Raw genomic sequence first — 20,297 nt, 5'->3', positions numbered from 1 at the left:
TGCCCTTCCCTGGGCGAGGCAGGCCCCCTGGCCAGCACCAGGAAACAGAAAAGCCCCCAAAAACAAAAGGGGGGCCGGGGGGGAAGGGTGGCAGGGAGAAAGGATCAGAGATTTGGGAGACAAAGCTCTTCAGCCACAGTCCTTACACTGGCATTAAAAACCCAGGTTCTCTCTGTCTCCCTGACAAACGGCGCTGGCTGGACCCTTGTTGGCAGGAGAGGAGGAGGTCAGCAGGTTTTCCAGGGGAGCTCAGTGCCCGGCAGGGACAGGGCACGGCCAGCGCCGGGCTCGGGCACACACCGGGCACCGCGCTCGGCAGCCGGGGCATCTCCGGGGAGGATGGCGGGGTGGGACCGGCCTTCCTCTGCCGCCCCGGCTGCCGAGAGTCACCGGAGCCCCCGGGAGCAGGAGCCGCTCCTGGACGGGCCGTGGGGACGAGGCAGAGGCGGGAGGGTCGGAGCCCCGGACAGGGCACCCTGCGGGACCCGGCCCGGGTTATTTGGGGGCTCCGGGAGGCTCGGCGTGCGGAGCCAGGGGCAGCTGCGCCCCCTGCCGCTGCCGCTCCAGCTCGGCCGCCTTCTGCAGGGCCACCTCCACCAGCAGCTGGAAGCTGCTGAAGTCGTCCCCGAAGAGCTCGGGGGGCGTCGGGGGCGGCGTGTTGAAGAGTCCGGGTGTGGGGCTGCCCGCCTCGGCCCGCGCCAGCAGGGTCAGGGTGCTGCTGCTGCCGGGGCCCGCCCTGGCCTCGGGCCCGGGCGGCTTCTCCCACTCGGGGCTGTGGGCGCTCACCACGGCCAGCGCCCGCGCCGGCTGGCACAGCACCCGCGGGCACACCGACATGGACAGGACCTTGGAGGCGCCCGCGGGCGGCACCACGAGCAGCCCCGGGCCGGCGGCAGCGCCCCGCGGCACGGCCGCGTCCCCGGCCTTGCCCCCGCGGCGGGAGATGGTGAACTGGTTGGGGTCCTTGCCGTCCTTGCGCAGCATGTCGGGGAGCAGCCGCCGCCGCGCGTTGATGAACCAGTTACAGATCTGCGAGGAGAGAGGGCAGCGGGGTCAGCCAGGCCTGCAGAGCAGCAGCAGCAGCTCCCTCACAGCAGCAGCGGCCCCCCCAGAGCAGCAGCAGCAGCAGCTCCCTCACAGCAGCAGCGGCCCCCCCCAGAGCAGCAGCAGCGGCTCCCGCACAGCCGGACTCCCCCAGGCCCCCTCAGCCCTGCACCCCTTCCCGAGCGGCTCCGGAGAGGCACCGCCGGCGCTGGCACCCACGGAAACCCCAGCACCGGCTGCTTCCTGCCCGGCACCGCCCGCCTGGGGCAGCCCCTTCCTCCCCGGCCCTGGCCCGGCTGCCCCGGCCCTGCCAGCCCCGCTCGGGGCCGTGCCCGCTCTCCATGGCAGCCGGGAACGGGCCCAGGCCGCGCTGCCCCGGCCGAGTCCCCCGGCACAGCAGCCGTGCCCGAGCCCCGGGGCTGGGCGGGCTCGGCAGTGTCGCCCTAAGGCAGGAGGGGCTCGGTGCCGTGCCAGAGACCCCGGCTGCAGGTACAGCACAGCCCCAGCCAGAGCCCATGGCATTGCACAGAGCTAGCCCAGAGCCCACCCTGCAGGTCCCCAGCCTGGGGACAGGTTTTCCTTCTCCAGGTGCCCCATCCTGGAGCTCAGCCCTGTTTCCACACTGCTGCCAACCCGAACAGGAGCACTGAGGCTGCCAGAGCAGATGGATGGCAGGAGAGCAGCACAGATGGAAAACCCTAGAAGCCATCAGGTGATGGAGCTGTAGCCCCTCAGCCCCTGACAGGGACAGCAGACACCTTCCCGTGCCTCTGCCCACAAGCAGGGTCACAACTCATGCTAAAGGCTCTCCCAAACTGCACAGCATGAAGGCTGCACGTCTGGCAGCCCTTTGCCATTATTGAGCCTTGGCCATGAATTGTTTCAGCATCTTTATATAAAATGCTGCATTTAAATAACTGCCTTCTTCCTAGAAAACAATTAGATTAAATCAAGGGGGGAAAAAAGTCTGATCTTTCCTAAATCAACAGCTATGGAAAATATTTCCTCCAAGGAGAGAGAACTTGCCACAACTTCAACCACAGCAAGACCTCAGGTGTCGTTTTTTTTTCTTTATGACAATATTTGGCATTAAAACTCTCAAACACACCAGTCTTACTCCCTCTTCTGTTCCAAACCCCCTCCCTTGCAGGCCTTAGCTGGGTCCCTTTGACACAATCCTGGCCAATCCACCACTGTGATCCCCAGCTAAAGAAGTGGACTCCCAAGAAAAAGCCCAACTCCTCAGTGCTGAGAATCCCCAAAATCCAGCCTGTCCCCACCACCATGCTGCTTCCAGCATTCACTTCCCATTGGGGAACAGGGCACGGAAATGGGGACACACAGCCACTGTGACAGCAGGCACTGTCACAGAGCTGGGACATGCTCTGGCTCTGAAGCAGCTCATTGGGTTCAGTCCCTCCCTTTTCCTCCCACCAGCACGCCCTGCTCTGTCCCTTTGGGCAGTATCAGTCCCCTGATGCCACAGCAGGGCACAGGCTGGGAAAGCTGCTGCTGTCCGGGAAGCCTCAGTGGGAGAAGGTGCCACTTTGCTAGTGCTGGAATTCCTGCAAGGGAGGCACAGGGCTTCCTGCTCCTCCTGATCCCTGGCTGCTGTGCACAGCTCCAGCTCCCCAGGCCACTGGAGCAGCCAGGGGGGCACAAAGAAACAACTGGGGGGGTTGGCCAGTGGCTGTGGCAGAGCCCTGGGCCAGAGGGGCCAGATCAGCATCACGGACTGAACCCCACAGCCAGACCATGGGGTGTCCCACGCCTCCCCCCAGCAGGCAGAGGGAACCCCAGGGGTTGCTGCTGCAGCCCCTCAGGCTGGCACTGGGGATGCCATGGGGCTGGGACCCCTGCATAGTGGGTACAGGGGGCACACACTGGCTCTGGGGTCACCTGGGCCAAACAGCAGCTTGCACCCAGCAGGGCCACACCTCAACAGAGCCCACCCGTGTGCCAGCCCCTGCCGGGTCCCAGGGGCTCCGGGCACTGAGAGCCAGGCACCCCCGAGCCCTGGGGGGGTGTGCCAGGCACTGCCAGTGCCCCCAAGCCCTGGGGGGGTGTGCCAGGCACTGCCAGGCCAACCCGGGCCAGCACCAGCCCAGCTGCCATGGGCCAGGCCTGTCCCTGACTGAGCCCCAAGCCCAGCCAGGGGCTCCAGGCTGTCCCCGAGCAGCTGCTGGACACGGCTCTGGGGCACAGCCAGCACCCACAGAAACACACAAAAGGGAAAGGGCAGACTTGCCCTGCTGCCCAGGGACCGGGCAGGCAGACAGCCCTGCCCACACTCGCTGTCTGGGCTGGGACAGCTGGCCAGGACTGTGCTGAGCCACAGGGAGAGGAGCCAGAGGTACAGAGGAAGCTCCAGCAGAGGAGCAAACCCACCGGCCCTGCCTGCTGCCTGCACCCACTGCAGCCCAGAGAGCAGAGAGCACCCCACACCCTGTCAGGCTGGGAGAGGGGCACGGGCCCAGGGCACAGGGCCAGCAGCTGGGCAGGCCCCCCCAGACACCCCAAACACAGCAGGGACCACAGCAGAGTGGGAAGGACAAGCACTGCTCACCCCCACTGCTGCCCAGGGCTCCTGCCTGGGCACCCCCCTGTGCCACATGGAGAACACCAGCCCACAGCTGGGAGCAGGACAGGGGGACTCCTGGACAGGGCTCCCCTTAATGCAGCTGGTGTAACTGGGACTGGCCTGCCAGCCCAGGGCACTCCAAGTGCAGCCCAGCCTCTCCCTTCTGGCTAAAATCACAGAATATCCTCAGCTGGAAGGGATCCACAGAGATCATTAAGTCCAACTCCTGGCCTTGCCCACCCCAGGGCTGTCCTCTGCACCCTCTGTGTGCAGGGGGTGCTCATCCTGCTGGGGGTGTCCAGGGGAACAGGATAAAGAGGCAGCCCCCAAAACCCTCCCACCTGTGCAGCTCTGACTGACAGCATCCAGCCTGTCCCCACTCCAGCCCCTCCACCTTCCAGCTCCAGCACAGCTGCTCCCAGGGCTCACTGTCCCAGGAAACACCCTCCCTTCACACAGGTGCCTTTCCTTCCCAAACATCCCTTCCCTGGCTTCCTTTCTGCCCTTCCCTGGCGAACGATCCCAGCCTGCCCAGACCTTTGGGATCCTCGGTGGGGTTCTGCTGTCCCACACCGCATGGCAGTGTCCCCATGGCAGTGTCCCCAGCGTGGCAGTGTCCCCATGGCACTGTCCCCACGGCAGTGTCCCCAGCATGGCAGTGTCCCCATGGCAGTGTCCCCATGGCAATGTCCCCAGCATGGCAGCGTCCCCAGTATGGCAGTGTCCCCAGCATGGCAGTGTCCCCACGGCAGTGTCCCCATGGCAGTGTCCCCAGCGGTGTCCCCGCGGGCGGGGCCGGCTCGTACCTGCAGCACGGAGAGGCTGGTCTGCCCCGAGAGGCTGAGCTTCTCCTGCTCCGAGGGGTAGGCGTTGAAGCGGTGCTCGTACAGCCAGTCCCGCAGGATCTTCACCGACTCCTTGGGGAGGTTGCCCCTTCTCTTCCTCTTGCACTGCGAGGGGTCAGGGGATGTGGCGCCGTCGTCGTCCCCCGGGTCACTGTCCGACATGGTGGAGCTGCCCGCGGGGCCGCCCTGGCTGGAGCCTGGCGAGGGAACCGGAGGGAGCTCCAGGCGGTGTCCGGCCGGGGGAGGGGAAGGGGCCTCCCACCGACCTCCCCCCGCCTCCAGCGGGGGTCTCACCCCCTCCGGGCCCGCCCGAGGGGGAATCCCGGGGCAGAGACCCCCGGGGGGGGGACACAAACGACGGGCACCGGCGGGACAACGGGGGCACCGAGCAGAGCCCCGGGGGTGCGGGGGATCGCAGCGCCCGCAGGGGCTCGGGGGCACTCGGGCTTCGGGGGGCACCGCAACGGGGGGGGGGGGGGGGGGAGAATCAAGCGTGGGGTAGGGTGGAGGAGGGGAAGTTAAAAACAAAAACAATCTCAGCAGGAGAAAGAGGCCGGAGCTGGAGAGTGGGAGAGGAACCACGCGGGGTCATTGTGCGGCGGGGATGGAGGCGGGGGCGGCTGTCACGGGCCGGGGCTCGGCGGAGCGGGGCTCTGGGGCCGGGCCCCGCCGCCCCTCCGGCCGCAACAGGCGGCGAGGGGCCGGGGCCGCCCACACAAAGCGGGGCAGCGGCGGCCGAACCCCCCGGGCGGCGGGGGCACAGAGCGGCCGGAGAGCGGCCGGAGAGCCGGAGAGCGGCCCCCGCGCTCCGCCGCCGGCCCCGAGCCGTCCCCGGGCGGGCAAACTCCGCCGTGACTCCGGCGGGGCCGGGCGGGACCCGCGGCCGCAGCTCCCGCAAACTTCGGGAAGCGCCGGCGCGGCCCGTCCCGCTCCGTCCCGCACAAAGGCTCCCCCCGCGCCCCCCGGGATCCATCTTTGCGCTCACCCCCGGGCCGCCGCCGCCGCCTGGGCGCTCGCATGAGCCGCGCCGGGGTCTCGGTGCCGGGGCCGGTGCGGGGCCGTCCCGCGGCGGCGGACGGGCAGCCGGGCGCGGCGGAAAGTTTTGGGTGGGCGGCGGTGACAGATGCCGAGACAGAGTTCCCTTTGTTCCCGAGGAGGCAGGAACTCGCCGGGCCCCCCGCCCCCGGCCCCGGCCCGCCCGCCCCCGGCTGTCACCGGGCACCGGGGCCCCCCGGCCCCGCCGAGCCCCCCCGCCCCGCCGAGCCCCGGCCCGTACCTGGCGCCGGCGCAGCCCTGGGCTCGGCCCCGCTGCCGGACACGGCCCCCGGCGGAGGGGGCAGGGACAGAGCGAGCCCCGGAGCCCCCGCGGCCGCCCGGCCCCGCGGAGCTGCACCCGCACGGGGGCCCAGCCACGCACGGCACCCACGTGGGGACAGCCAGCCCTGGGGACACCCAGCAGGGACACCCCCTTTGGAACCCCCACCCTGGGACACCCCCTTTGGAACTCCCACCCTGGGACACCCACGCAGGGGTGCCCCACAAGGCTCGCACAAGTTCCTTCCCCTGGCTGAATGCTGCAGCTGGGCCCCAGGGGTTACCGGTGTCTGTGGGCAGGGGACAGGGACAAGGACAGGAGCTGCAGGGGCAGGTGTGGGTGACAACCCTGGGGACCTCAGAGCACCTTGAAGTTCCACCAGTGCCTCGTTTTGTCTTTACCAGATGGGAAATCAGAAGCCCAGCACATCACTGCTCCTGAGCCAGAGGAAGGTGTCTCCAAGCAAAGGTGGTGACTGAGAAGGAACCAGGTGGAGCCCTTGCTGGGCCATGGCCATCAGGCTGGCCAGGGTCTCTGGAAGCCTTTCTGCTCTCCCTGTGCCTCTCCCTGACCACAGCACAGCCCAAGGTCACCTTTGGGGTTTTGGAGACCAAATTGCTCCGTTTATGTGCTGCTGGTCCAGGGTGTGAGGAGCATGAGACTCCCCCAGCCCAGCTGTGTGCCCTGTGTGCTGTGGGGCTGGGTAGCATTGTCACCCTCTGCCAGGAGCTCCGTGGAGCCCAAGGGGATGGGTCCATCAGGGGTCCCCTGGAGCAGCGCCTTCATCAGTGGGAAGAAGAGAGAGGAGCTGCTCTGAGCGGTGGTGCCACATCCCAGTGCCCATGATGGACAAAGTGCCACCATGGGAGCCCTGCCCTGCAGCCAGCCCAGAGCCCCTGTCCTGGGGGGCATCTCCTGGGGATGTCCCTTTGGGGATGTCCCTCCCCTGTCTTGGGCACCGCCAGGGCCTGTGTGCTGCTGGGGCACAGCCCCCAAACCTCAGCGGGTCCTGCCCCACCTCTCCCCACCAGCCCTGGGCATAAGGGATAAAATGGCAAAAGAAAAAGGAGAACTCCTTAAATCACTTATTTTGTTGCTTCTAAACCTTCCATGACCCGGTCCCTGAGCTCAGCACCCCCCCGGGCTGGGCCGTGAGCCACCCCCGGGTCCCTCCACCTGTCTGTGCTCCCTGTGGAACAACTTTGGAAAAATCCCATCGGGTGCCTGATGGGAGGAGCCCGAATCCCTGGGCAAGCCCAGCCTGGCATCCCGGAGAGCCCCCGGCTGATGGGGACTGAGGAGCCTCGGGGATGAGGGGCCAGGGAAGGGGCTGAGGAGCATCTCCCTGCCCTTCCCACTCCGAGCTTGTCGTGCTGAGCCTGTCCGGGCCCATTGACATGATAATACTGCTAAACTTCAGCAATTTGAGCAACAATCGACCAACGAGAGCCTGAGGGGGAATGCTGGAAACCCAGAGGGATTCTGGGAGCCCCAGGGTAATGCTGGAAATCCCGGGGAAGCTGGAGCTCCCAGGGGAAGCTGGAACTCCCAGGGGAAGCTGGAATTCCCAGGGGGATGTTTGGCACCCCAGGGGGATGCTGGAATCCCCAGCCAGCCTCACAGGTATGGACACTTCCCGGACCGGACTCTCTCCATCCTCTGCCCACTCTCTGATCTTCAATCTGCATTTTCAGCAAGGCAAATTGGATTTGTGGTTGGCTGTGCTGGCTGTTTGCTGCCACCCTGCCCCTGGGGCCACTGCTCCAGCAGCAGGCCCTGCTCCCTGCTCAGGGCCACTGGACCTGCTGCAGGCTGGAATCCCCCAGCAGGAAAAACAACCCCTGGTCCTGGGAGCTGGGATGCAGCTGGAGCCCCTGTCCTGGGCACTGCAGCCCCTGCATCTCCTCTGCCCCTTCCCTTGGGAAGCTCTGCTCTGGTTCCTTCCTGGAGGCCGTAGGGCAGGACAGACCCTCTCAGCAGGCACTGCTGTACCCTCTCCCTCTCTGAGGTTCCTCTGATTCACATCTCTGGACATGGCACAAGGAGTGTGGGGACACCAGGAGCTCACAGCACTGCTGAGAGCACTGAGAAAAGCAAACACGGGGGTCAGGGGGTCCTGGGCTGCCCTGGGAGTGCCACAGAGCAGGCCCAGAGCTGGGCTGCCCAGGACGGGACACAGGGACAGACTGGACAGAGTCCAGCACAGGGCCATGAAGCTGATGGAGGGACTGCAGCGTCTCTGCCATGAGGAGAGGCTGAGAGAGCTGGCACTGCCCAGCCTGGAGCAGAGCAGGCTCAGGGCATCTCATCCCTGGGCATGAAAAGCCAGGGGGAGGCTGCAGAGGGGACGGGGCCAGGGACAGCCCCGGGGGCCTCGGGCACAGAGTGACCCAAAGGAGGGGCCCTCCGAGCTCAGGAGACGCTGCTGAACTGGGAACAGCTCTGCAGCTCTGCTAGACTGGCCAAAAGGTTCCCCTAACTTGGTGTCCCCCTGCCCCAAGTGAACATTTCTGAAATTAATGTCTTTATTTTGCTGCTATTTGATACCTTTGGAACGAGTCAGGTCAGGTCCTGCTGCTGCCTCTGCTGTTTCTGATGCAGCCCAAGGACAGGGGACTTCCTGGGCTGCCAGTGCCCATGGCCGGGTCACATCCAGTTTGTCACCAGCAGCACCCCCAAGTCCTTGTCCCAGGGCTGCTCCCCACACAGCCATTCCCAGCCTGTGCTCTGCTGGGGCTGACCCAGGTGCAGGACCTTGCCCTTGGCCTGGCTGAGCTCCATGAGGTTCACGTGAGCCCAGACAGTTTTGGAGTTTCACAGATTGATCAAATCCCAGAATGGTTTGGGTTGGAGGGGATGTTAAAGCCCATTTCATTCCTCCCCCTGCCATGGGCAGGGACACCTTCCCTATCCCACCCAGGCTGCTCCAAGCCCTGCCCAGCCTGGCCTTGGACACTTCCAGAGGTGGGGCAGCCACAGCTGCTCTGGGAAACCTGTGCCAGTGGAGTAAGTTTATTTACTCTTCCCATAAATACCTCAGTGTCCAATAACAAATTTGTTCTGCTTTGCTGCCTCAGGGTTGAAGTCCCACGGTGCCACCACAGCCCCAGCAGTGGAGAGACAGCTCAGACCCAGCAATTTTGGCAGCTGCTTGGGGCAGCAGCTCTGACAGCCCCGGGCTGAGCTGTGGCACTCCCAGCTGGAGCAGCAGTGAGTCCCTGAGTCCATCCCTCTCTGGCACTGCCAGGACCTGGGCTCACCATGCCACATGCAGCTGCCCTGGGAGCCCCTCTGCCCCCAGCTCCAGCACCAGCTCCTCTGCCCCAGAGAGATGATGTTCACTCTGCTGGGTGTCACAGTGAAGGTTTTATAAAGCATCCAGGCCTCCAGAAGCCCTCAGGCCTGGGAATTCTCTCTGGCTGTGGGAGAACTGTAGTTTTTCCCTGGCACAGCAGTGAATTAAGGAACAAGCTTGGTACCCATGAGGCTGGAGGTGCTGGTTTGGGGCTGTTGCTGCAGAGCACAAGCCCTGACCCTGGGGAACTCCCTGGAGATCACAGGTCACCCTTTCACATCTGACAATTTACTTCCTTTTTCCTGGTGTTGGTAGTGCCTGCAAAATAGGAGCACTGAGACCAAGGAGAAGCTTCTCATCCATGGATCATCTCCCAGGTGAGAGAGTATCAGGGGCCTGGAGTGTCTCTGGTGCCTCTGAGCCCAGCAGATGCCCATGGAGCTCCCACAGACCCTACCCAAGCCTTCCCAGCACTGGTGGCATCTCTGCCATGCACTATGCCCTCAGCAGGTTTGTAGGTCTGTCCCCCCATAATTCTAAATAAAGAATTGCTGAAAACTCGTGCCTCCCTCCAGGGCAGCCTTCAAGCAGCATTTTAAGACCACAGCTTCACAAGGTGGGAGCGCCCCATGCTCCCACAGCCCTGTCAGGGAGGTGACAAATAACCAAACCAACGGGACAAATAACCAAACCAAGGGGACAAATAACTAAACCAAGGGGACAAAGCTCCTCCCCATTTCTTTTCCTCTCTGTCTCTTGCTCCCCCACCCATGCAGGGTGACACAGAAGGGGGCCAAGCCCCTGGGACCCTGGGCCAGCTGATGTGGGCAGCGTGGCTGGCACTGCCCATCCTGACACAGGGGCTGAGCAGAACGACCTTCAGCCCACCAGCTAAGGCAGAAAATGATGTTCAAGCTGATTTTGCATAATTTGAGAGCAATTTGGCTTCAAAGCCAGGCTGCCCCATTGCCAGGGGCCCTGGGTGACAAGGGCAGCAGGCTGAGGAGCTGCAGTGCCCAAAGCCACCATCCCAAAGCCCCGGGCACAGCACGGGGGGCACGGGGCAGCACACACAGCACACGTCTGTCACACCCATCAGCCTTTATACACCCTCCAGCTTCCTGAATCCCCCAGACCTCAGGCTCTAAAGCCATAAAGCAGCCGGGGAGGAGGGACAAAGTGGGGGTTCTTTCCTGAGGGGGGAGTGTGGAAGGAGAGGGAGAGAGGCTTTTCCTCTGTGCTGTGGCCCTGAATGGGGCTCGCTCAGGCTGGCCCCAGACAGATCCCTGCAGGGCAGCAGGGGATGCTCACCCCAGCCCCGGGACCAGTGGCACGGTGGCTCTGAGGGGGAGGTCACAGCAAGGCTGGGGTGCCCAGTGTGTGGCAGAGGTGATGGGAGGGGAAGGCTGGATGGGCACACGGCAGCACGGTGATGGGAGTGCGCCCCTCCAAGCGTGTCCTGGTGCAGGGTGATGGTCCTGGGAGGTGTTTCCGTGGTGGAATCTGCTGTGGGGCAGCAGGGGGGCCAGGGGGCGGGGGATGTGCAGGGCATGGGTACAAGGGGTCAGTGGCCGCGGGCTCTAATCGTCCTTGTCCTTGGCGCCGTGCTTCAGGATGCGAGTGAACTCCACGTAGTTGAAGTTGCCCTGCTTGTCGATGGGCGCCTCCCGGTACATCTCATCCACCTCCTCGTCGGTGAACCTGTCCCCCATGGTGGTCAGCAGCTCACGCAGGTGGTCCTCGTGGATGGAGCCTGCAAGGAGGGCGGGGGGTAGTGTTAGCAGGGGCACCAAGAGGGCTGGGCACAGCTCTGCAGCTGCTTGGGGACTGTCCCTGCAGTGCTGTGGCTCTGGAGCTGCCTGGGGACTGTCCCTGCAGTGTGTGGCTCTGGAGCTGCTTGGGGACTGTGGGACTGTCCCTGCAGTGCTGTGGCTCTGCAGCTGCTTGGGGACTGTCCCTGCAGTGTGTGGCTCTGCAGCTGCTTGGGGACTGTCCCTGCAGTGCTGTGGCTCTGGAGCTGCCTGGGGACTGTGGGACTGTCCCTGCAGTGTGTGGCTCTGGAGCTGCCTGGGGACTGTCCCCGTGGTTCTGTGACCCAGCCCCATGCTGCCTGGGCACAGGGGCCGGGCTCTACCTGAGGCCTCCTCGTCGAAGCAGGCGAAGGCGTTGCGGATCACGTCCTCGGGGTCGGTGCCGTTCAGCTTCTCACCGAACATGGTGAGGAACATGGTGAAGTTGATGGGCCCCGGCGCCTCGCTCATCATCCCCTCCAGGTATTCGTCAGTGGGGTTCTTCCCTGAGGACACAGGCAGGGCTGGATGCAGGGCCCTGCTCCCCAGCTCCCATGCAAACAGCTGAAATGGCTTTCATCCACTGCAGATTGATCTGCTGGTTCCTGTTCCCCCACCCCACGAACAGGGGAAGGGAGATTCTGCCCAGTGCTGCCCCCTCAGCACCTCTCCTGGTGCTTTCATCTACACCTGGGAACAAGCTCTGCCTTGGGGGAAGTGCAGTAATAATTTGGGGTTACTGGGATGAAACCCGTGGCTATTCCCATCCCCTGGCAGCTCCGAGGAGAGGGGCAGCAGTGTCCTCACACCAGCCCCGTGCTGCTGATGTCCCCAGCACTGCTCCCACCATGGGTGCAGCGGGGAGGGTTCAGCTGCTCTGCTGAGGTCCTGCCCCCAGCGCTGGCCCCTCTCTGCTCCCAGAGCTCCCTGGAGGAGGGAGATCCCTCCCGTGGTCAGGCAGGACCCCCAGAACAGGTTTGGCTGCCAGGTCAATCATTGACAGACCTCCCAAAGTGCACCGGGGGTACCACGGGGGTGGGAGGAGGGAGCCATGGTCTGCAGCAAAGGAGAATGGCTCGGGGCAGGGAGTGGGTACAGAGCTGCAAGTCCCAACCAGCCCAGGTGTCACACCAGCACGGGGACCTGCCTTTGTCACCCAGCTGAGAGCAACGGGAGGGCTTTGTTCCACATGGGACAGCCCCAGTGACATGCTGGGGTGAGACTACTCAAACACTCCATGGCTGCAGCTGGTCATTGCTCCCAGGGCAGAGCTTCTCCAGCTCCAAGGGTCCCTTCCCTTCTGGTGAGTGCACCTGTGAGCAGCACCCAGAGCTGCTGCCCTCAGACACCTCACAAACACCCCTTGTGTCAGCTGGTGGGGCAGAGAAATCCCACCCTGGGCTCTGAGGCATCCCAGCACAGGCAGTGTGGGCACGAGGTCACCCTGGGTGTGGGCACGAGGTCACCCTGCAGCTCTCCCTGCTCCTGAGCTGGTGCCAGGGGCAGAGGGACCTGCGGGAGCATGGGGCACAGTGTTGTCCTCACCCATGGAAGCCAGCATGTCGTGCAGATCCTCCTTGTCAATGAAGCCATCTCTGTTCTGGTCGATCATGTTGAAAGCCTCCTTGAACTCCTGGATCTGGGACTGGTCAAACATGGCGAAGACGTTGGAGGTGGCGCGCTGGGGGCGCTTCTTGGTGGTCTTGGCCTTGGCACGTTTGCTGGACATCTTGGTGGCTGGGGGAGTACCTGGGGGCAGGAGCATCAGGAGGGCTGGGGACAGGCTGAGCCAGGGGGCCAGAGCAGGGACACACCATCCCTGGCACCTCCAGTGCTGTGCCTCAGTTTCCCCAGCTGTCACAGACTTGGGCAACACAGGGAGATGAGACAGACACAGGGTCAGACGTGGGGATGGACAGGAATTGAGCTCTGATGAGTCACAGAGCAGGCAGAGCTCACTGCAGTTCCCCAGGACCATCCTCCAGGGCTGAGCCCCCAAACCCCCTCACTGCCTGTCCTCTCTCCATATCTGGGCACAGGAGAGACACCTGGCCCAGCGCCCGCCTGGGTGCCAGTCCTGGGGCCATGGGCATGGAGGTTTCAGCACTTCAGTCACCGTGGCCATGCCTCTCCACCTGCCCCTGCTCTGACAGCCTCTCCAGGCCCAGCACATTATCTGCTCCAGGCACATTCCTCACACACCACTGCTTCCCATGTCCCTCCCTCCGTCCGTCCATCCATCCATCCATCCATCCATCCATCCATCCATCCATCTATCCATCCATCATCCATCCATCATTCATCCATCCATCCATCCATCCATCCATCCATCCATCATCCATCCATCCATCCATCCATCCATCCATCCATCCATCCATCCATCCCTCCCACCTCTTGCTGCTGCCCTCCCTGTCCTGTGGGACACTGTGGGACAGGCTGGGATGGTCCTGTGGGACACTGTGGGACAGTCCTGTGGGACACTGGGACAGGCTGGGACAGTCCTGTGGGACACTGTGGGATGGTCCTGTGGGACACTTTGGGACAGTCCTGTGGGACACTGGGACAGTCCTGTGGGACAGACTGGCCCGAGGCCAGCCCAGGGAAGGGACAGTGCTCTGAGCCCTCGTGTTTGTGCTGCAGCCATTCCTCCCTCACACACATTCCTGCCTCTCCTCCTGGCCAGCGTCTGGCTTGGGCAGCAGCTGCTGGGGCCATAGCAAATGAATGGATCATGAAGGGGTTCCACGGTGGAAGAGCAGAGAATCACTCCTGTGCTCCATGTGCCCCATGCCTGGTGGGCAGCAGGACCTGGGCTCCCCATCAGTGCCCAGGGATGGAGCAGTTCAGGAGCCACATCCTCTCTCATGGGGACACAGCCCAGGGAGTGCAGCAGGGCTGTCCCTGCTGGGCTGGACACCCTGAGAGGGCTGCCCTGGGATCTGCTCTGGGAGCTGCTCTGGGAGCTGCTTCCCAGCTGGGTCCTTAGTGCTGACCCAGAGGGACCATGGGGACCTGGGGAACATCCCCTGGTGCTGGCATGGACCAGAGCAGAGCAAACAACTCCAGAGAGCCTCCCCCTGCCCTCCCCACACCATACCCACTCTCCAGGTCTCTCCTTCCCCTCCTGCTGTCACTCCCTCAAGGGGTAGCAGGGGTAAGGGCTGGGGCAGGGGACCACCAGCCAGGTCCTCAGCCTGCTGTGGTCTCCAGGTTCCCACAGCTGGGCTGTGCTGGAAGGACGTTCCAAGGGCATCAGGCAGTGCCAAATCACAGCCCAACACACCATGGTGACCAGCAAGCTCAGAGGGGGCTGGGCACTCTTCCCACATCCTGACAAGGCTCCCATCCCACTGTGGGTGCACCCACAGAACCCAGGCAGGGCCCTTCATCTGCAGGGAACATGCCTGATGTCCCCAGGAGCCCTCCCTCATCCCCCCTATGCCCCCCATTCCAGGATGGAATCCACACCTCCCTCAGCCCCTCCCTTGTGCTGACCACACACCTGACAGCAGCCACCAAACCCCCCCACATCCATGAACTCTCCCTCCTTCCCCAGTGCCCAGCAGGGAAGAAATGTTTGTCACCAGCCAGCCAAGGGGGCAGCAGGACTGGGAGCCCACCCTGGGTGAGCAGAGACCTCATCCCTCCAGCCCCACAGAGCTCTTTGCAGGAGGCCAGCCCCTCTCTGTGTGCCCTGCCAGGCACCACCAAGCACCAGGGACACCCCCAGGTGGCACCAGGGACACCCCAGGTGGAAAGGGCCGGTGACATCCCACGGCAGCAGCATGAGAAGCTCAGCTCAACACCACAACACCACCAGGCAGAGTCAGAGCCAGAAATAAAAGCTCTGCTGCTGGCCCATGGCACTGGGCTCAGCTTTCAAAACACATCCAATTATTAGCAGAATTATTAGCAGAAGACTATAGAAATAAGCAGGAGTTTTTCTCTCACCACATGAATTAACATAATCCAAATATTTACCCTGCCCTGACTGTGACCAGCAGCAGCACAGCTTGGCACCATCTCCACAGAGACAGTGCTCTTCAGCAGGATGAAGTACAACTTTGACAGCACGTGGATCTGCAGTTTGATCCAAAATGTGCCTGGAAAGATGCTCAGTCCCAAGGTCCAGCTCAGTCATTCTATCTGTGCTGTTTGACAGCTGGCTGGGACTTGAGAAGAGATTTTTGGGTCAGTGTGGGGAGAGGTTCCTGTGCATGGATTCTGTGCAGGGATCTGCAGCCAGAGCTGATTCAGCTGGAGCAGTCCCTGCTCTGCACAAGGGCTTGATGGCCACACTCCCCTGGTAGCCACTCTTTGTGGGAATCCCAAAAACTCAGGAGCTCCAGGAGCACTGCAGGGAATGCTGGGCCATGATGCCCTGCAAGCTGGGCTGGCCTCAGCTCAGACTAATGGTGCAGCCCCCACAGCTTCAACGTCCCCTCAGCAGGAGGGACACACAGGGACACAGGTCCTGCTCCCACCCCAGCACTGCCCCAGCCCAGAACTGTGGATCCTGGGCAGCAGAGCAAGGAGGTCAGTGCTGGGTGACAGCCACACACTGATCTGGTCCCCAGCTCACCCTGTCACAGCTGCCCTTGTTCCCTTGTCCCTCTGCCACTGCTCCTGCCAAAACAATTTCCCAGCCTCCTGCAGTGGAGGCAAAATGATCTCCTGCCAGGCTTGTGTCTCCCCACATGACAGCCAGGCCCAAGGGACCATGGGCTGACCTAAAGAGCTCATAAATTAGTAAATAGTTTAGTTTGAAAGAGGAAAGGACCCACAGTTATCAGAAATATAAACTGCCATTTGTTTCCTCCTTGGTAAAAACCAAGCAAGCAACCCCATTCTGGTGCTGCTTCCTGGCTGTGCTGGGGAGGGTGGGACAAACCAAGGGGACACCAGAGGCAGTGCCACCAGGGCAGGCAGCCTGTCCCAGCCCCATCCTTCCCTCCTGCCTGCTCCCAGCCTCCCCTGCAGCTCCTGCCGTGCTGCCTGTCCCGGCCGGAGCTCAGGCTGGGCTGAGGGCGCTGTGACAGCCCGGGAGGCACAAAGGAGGAGCAGCAGGCAGGGGACAGGGCAGAGGTGGCAGCAGCCTGTGCCCAGTCCCGGGGGTGTTCACATGGATCCTGAAGCTGTGATCTCCCAGGATATGCTGCTAAGGGTTTCCCAGGGGGGCTGCTCAGAAGCTGCTGCAGCAGGAGCCACTCAGGATGCGCTGAGGGGGCTGCAGTGGGACTGCCCTGCTGTCTCTGTCACAGCCGGCAGGGACATCTGCTCCAGGGCCATCTGCTCCAGCAGCTCCTCCCCAGGATCCTGGCACCATGTGCCCAAAGCTGGGTGCTTTGGTTCAGGGAGGCAAAGAGCGATTCCAGCAGCCTGGGCTGTCCCTAGGGTCACTCCTGCAGGGCAGGAGACTGTGCTCCTTAGGGGAGACTGTGCTCAAACCTCTGCCAGGGCCGCTCCCCAAGGAGAGCTGTGAGTACCAGCGAGCCTTGAGCAGCCACGTTCACCATGGGCAAGCGCTGGCCCCATCACGGGCAGCCCCCGGCAGCCTGGGGTGGCACAGGGCTGGCAGGGTGAGCCGGCGCCCTGTGCGTGCCCCTGGCACAGGAGGGGGAACATCGGGGTGAGCTGGTGCCCTGTGCATGCCCCTGGCACAGGAGTGGGAACATCCTGAACATCCTTCCACCCTAAAGCTTTGCCAGCCGCAGGCACCTCTCGCAGCCTCGGGGCTGCTCACCGGGGGAGGGAGCAGGGAGCAGCTCATCTTCCCTGCTTTTTCTGATATTAAACCAGCCCTTTCCTCCAGCACAGCCCTGCACAGGATGCCTGTGGGATGTGGCATTGCTCAGCTTCACCAAGAAGGGTTTCTGGTGCTGGGGGAGCCCCACTGCCAGCAGAGGCACCGGGAGCTGCAGGAGGACTCCTCAGCCCACTGGCCACTGCAGGAATGCAGGCAGCTGCCATTCTGCTCCTTTTATGGCCTTATCAGAGATGTGGGAAAGGGAGCCTGGAGGTGAGAGGAAAGCAGACCCTGAGCCCTGGGCTGTGTCTCCAGCCCAGCCACAGCCACCGGTGCTGGGCCAGGGCAGCAGCAGTCAGAGCAAAGTGTGCAGCGAGCCCCAGGGAGCCGAGCTCATCCCAGCCCTCCCCAGCTCCCACCGCACACTGGGGACATGGCCAGGCCCACGCACAGCTGTGGGGCTCAGCTGCAAGTTCAGCAGATGGTTCTGCACTCGTTGCTTCCCACCAAGGGCAGGAGACGAGGAGCTCACTGTGTGACACACGCACACACACACACACGCGCGCGCACACACACTCACACACACACACACACTCACACACACACACTCACACACACTCACTCACACACTCATACTCACACACATACTCACACACTCACACACACACCTCCAAAGCTCAGGTCCTGCAGCCCCCAGGAGAAGCCCTGGCACGGACACCTCGGTGTGCAGAGCACCCAGCCCCTTCCCATGCCCGGGAAAGGCACCACAGGCACAAGGTCCCCGTGGCCTCGGGCAGCCAGCAGGACTGTCCTGGCCGGAGTTTGCTGTTTTCCCAGGGGAATTAAGGGGCTCACCTCGGCGGAGGAATGTGGCCGCAGCGCCTCGGAGGGGGGAGGTGGCCGCACACTCCTCCTACAACCGCACAGAGCCTGCCAGGGAGAGAGGAAAAAAATTCCAGCGACTGAAGGAACCCAACCATCTTTGGTCAGCAGCAGCGGTTGTTAACACTTGGGGATGTTCCACTCCAAAGAATTCAGCTCCGGCCGCCCCCTTCTCCTACACATCCATGTTTTAGAGCTTGCCTGGCTTTTATCACAGTCGAAACATTTTGTACCAAAAGGGCATGCTGGGAGGGAAGCCAAGAGGGCTTCAAGTTTTCATGGGAAAGACTAAACAAAACACAACATCCCTCTGCGCTTAAGGCTGAAGGAAATGAGCTAAATAAAGCTTTTCTGCCTCAAAGAAGTTTATTGCCTGAAGTGGCTCCCAGGCCACTGGAAAGATATCTGGAGCATCATGCATGCATCCAGATCTTAGCCCTGGTCATCAGCAAAAGGACTTGGAGGAAAAGCAGATGTTCCAGACTGGAACAGTCTCAGAGATCAGGAGGTGGGTGAAGGCACGGGCAGCAGGATTTGCTCCTGCAGCTCTGCCACCCGGGGAAGCCGGGCTATCCCAGCTCCAAGGCACTGCAGACAGCCACCCTCAGCTTGGCTCGGGACCCATTCCCAGCTGCCCTTGCCGGGACAGTTCTGCCGGGCCAGAGGCTGCCCGGGCACAGGATGCCCGGCAGGGCACACCGGGGATCCTCCTGCAGCCCGAGCCGTGCCCAGGGCTGACCTCGGCACCAGCTCCAGCACCGCAGAGGTGGAGGAACGGCGGGGCTGCCTCTCTCTGCTCCCCGAGGCAGCGGGGCCAGCTGCCCCTGCTCTCCCGGGACGGCTGGGGCTGTTCCCCTGCTCCCCCAGCTCCGTCCTTCCCGCTGCACCCTCCAGCTCCGTCCCTACCGCTGCATCCCGCCTCTCTCTCTCCGCCGCGGCCGCTCGTTCCCGTCCCGGACCGCTCGTTCCCGTCCCAGACAGCTCGTTCCCATCCCGGACCGCTCGTTCCTATCCCGAACCCCTCGTTCCCGTCCCGGGGCGGTCCCGTTCCCATCCCGGACCTCTCGTTCCCGTCCCGTGGCCGCTCGTTCCCATCCCGGACCACTCGCTCCCATCCCAGGGCGGTCCCGTTCCCATCCCGGACCTCTCGTTCCCGTCCCGTGGCCGCTCGTTCCCATCCCGGACCGCTCGTTCCCATCCCGAACCCCTCGTTCCCGTCCCGGGGCGGTCCCGTTCCCGTGCCCTCACCTGTCCCTCCCGGGAGCTGCCGGAGCTGCGGCCGTGCGGGTTCTGCTCTGCGGCTCTGCGGACGCGGCTCGGCGGGGCGGGCGGGCCCAGGGTCCCGGCCCGGCCCGGCCCGGCCCATACAAGGCAGAAGAATGCGGCGGGGCCGGGGCGCGGGGCCGGGACGCCCTTATATAGACGAAAGCGGCGGCCACGCGTGCCCCGTGCCGCGGGGGATGCGCAGCGGCACCGGCACCGCCAAGCCCGGTGACACGGGGGACACGCCCCGAGGGTGGCACTGCCGGGGGCACACGGGCACCTGGAGCAGCTCCGGCTGTGGGGGGCAGGTCCCTGCTGGTGCGGCTGCTGCAGGACCGGAGCCCTGGGGTGTCTGGAAAGGCCAGAGAGTGTCCTCAGGCTGCACCGTGGGGGCCACACAGGGAACGGTGCCCAGAAGGGTCAGGCAGCCCCTCAAAGGTCTCTAACAAGTGGCCTGGGGCAGAGAGCAGCTGGGAACTGCCCCATTGCCAAGCAGGGATGCAGAGCCTGCAGAAACAGGGATGGGGAGCTCCTCCATCCGAGGCAGGAGTCACGCTGACCCTGGGACACCTCTCCAGGGCAGCAGCTCTTGCTCACTGCTGCCTTCCCACCAGCAACCCTGAGCCTCATCACAGTCCTGCAGCCACCAAGAGGAGCTCCTGGTCCTGTGGGATCCCCCTTGAGAGGGGGAGGCCCCTCCAGACATCATCCCAGAGGAGGTTTATCTCTGTTTTGTGGGGTGCCACAACAGCAGGGGCAGAATTGAACCTGCAGAGGAGCAGGAAGGTGCAAGAGGGAGACCCAAGGAGTACTTCTGAGAGGCACTGTTCTCCTGGGGACCCAGCCCTGAGTGGGCAGCTGTGGCAGTGCTCACAGGGGTCTGAGGATGAGGGAAGAGACAGGATCTGACTCCATGTTTCAGAAGCTTGATTTATTATTTTATGATATATATTATATTTAAACTATACTAAAAGAACAGAAGAAAAAACTTCATCAGAAGGCTAGCTAAGAATAGAAGGAAAAGAATGATAACAAAAGCTTGTGTCTCAGACTCTCTGTCTGAGCCAGCTGGGCTGTGATTGGCCATTAATTAGAAACAACTGCATGAGCTAATCAAAGATCTACCTGTTGCATTCCACAGCAGCAGATAACCATTGTTTAAATTTTGTTCTTGAAGCCTCTCGGCTTCTCAAGAGGAAAAATCCTAAGGAAAGGATTTTTCATAAAAGATGTCTGCGACAGAAGCAGGAGCAGGACTGCCCAGCTTCAGCATTCCCAGGAATTCCATCACTGCCCATGGAGATGTGGGAACCTAAGGCTGAGGACCAGACCCTGATCAGAGGGGACAGCAGGGAGCACACAGGCTGCACTTGCAGCAGCACAGATGAACAGAAATGAGCAGTGGCACAAATTAATCTTCAGCTGCCATTCTCCTGCAGGGCATCACTGCAAACAACAGCTAAAAAGCCAAAAAAAACCTGTTTCAGCCCTGATATAAAAGCAGTGGCTGTGCCCTCTGGCAGGCTGGCCAGACCC

The 20,297-nt window shown here is 62.9% G+C and overlaps 2 protein-coding genes across 2 annotated transcripts; both read right to left on the bottom strand.

Moving 5' to 3' along the window:
* Window positions 1-495: 495 nt before the first annotated feature.
* On the bottom strand, window positions 496-4,647 carry TGIF2 (TGFB induced factor homeobox 2). The gene is made up of 2 exons (XM_058814903.1): window positions 4,432-4,647; window positions 496-1,029 (listed from the first exon to the last, which is right to left on the bottom strand). Exons 1-2 carry the CDS (start codon window positions 4,630-4,632, stop codon window positions 496-498), a joined length of 735 nt encoding a protein of 244 aa, XP_058670886.1. The 5' UTR covers window positions 4,633-4,647.
* A 3,885-nt stretch (window positions 4,648-8,532) lies between these two features.
* MYL9 (myosin light chain 9) lies at window positions 8,533-18,920 on the bottom strand. The gene is made up of 5 exons (XM_058814465.1): window positions 18,747-18,920; window positions 17,472-17,546; window positions 12,416-12,619; window positions 11,215-11,376; window positions 8,533-10,833 (listed from the first exon to the last, which is right to left on the bottom strand). Exons 3-5 carry the CDS (start codon window positions 12,597-12,599, stop codon window positions 10,661-10,663), a joined length of 519 nt encoding a protein of 172 aa, XP_058670448.1. The 5' UTR covers window positions 12,600-12,619; window positions 17,472-17,546; window positions 18,747-18,920; the 3' UTR covers window positions 8,533-10,660.
* Window positions 18,921-20,297: the final 1,377 nt, after the last annotated feature.

This window comes from Ammospiza caudacuta, chromosome 15 (assembly GCF_027887145.1).
Source record: "Ammospiza caudacuta isolate bAmmCau1 chromosome 15, bAmmCau1.pri, whole genome shotgun sequence".
Classification (NCBI taxonomy): domain Eukaryota; kingdom Metazoa; phylum Chordata; class Aves; order Passeriformes; family Passerellidae; genus Ammospiza; species Ammospiza caudacuta.
The sequence above is the reverse complement of the archived record's forward strand: the minus strand, read 5'-3'. Positions and strand labels throughout refer to the sequence as shown.

What these genes read in the sequence shown, in the direction of transcription:
- TGIF2 (XM_058814903.1), bottom strand. Translation starts at nt 4,632, where the DNA reads ATGTCGGACAGTGACCCGGGGGACGACGACGGCGCCACATCCCCTGAC. An exon ending in CCAGCCTCTCCGTGCTGCAG is followed by an intron (nt 1,030 to 4,431) that starts GTACGAGCCGGC and finishes CTCTCCTCGCAG; the next exon opens with ATCTGTAACTGGTTCATCAA.
- MYL9 (XM_058814465.1), bottom strand. Translation starts at nt 12,599, where the DNA reads ATGTCCAGCAAACGTGCCAAGGCCAAGACCACCAAGAAGCGCCCCCAG. An exon ending in CGACATGCTGGCTTCCATGG is followed by an intron (nt 11,377 to 12,415) that starts GTGAGGACAACA and finishes CTGTGTCCTCAG; the next exon opens with GGAAGAACCCCACTGACGAA. An exon ending in CTTCGACGAGGAGGCCTCAG is followed by an intron (nt 10,834 to 11,214) that starts GTAGAGCCCGGC and finishes CCCTCCTTGCAG; the next exon opens with GCTCCATCCACGAGGACCAC.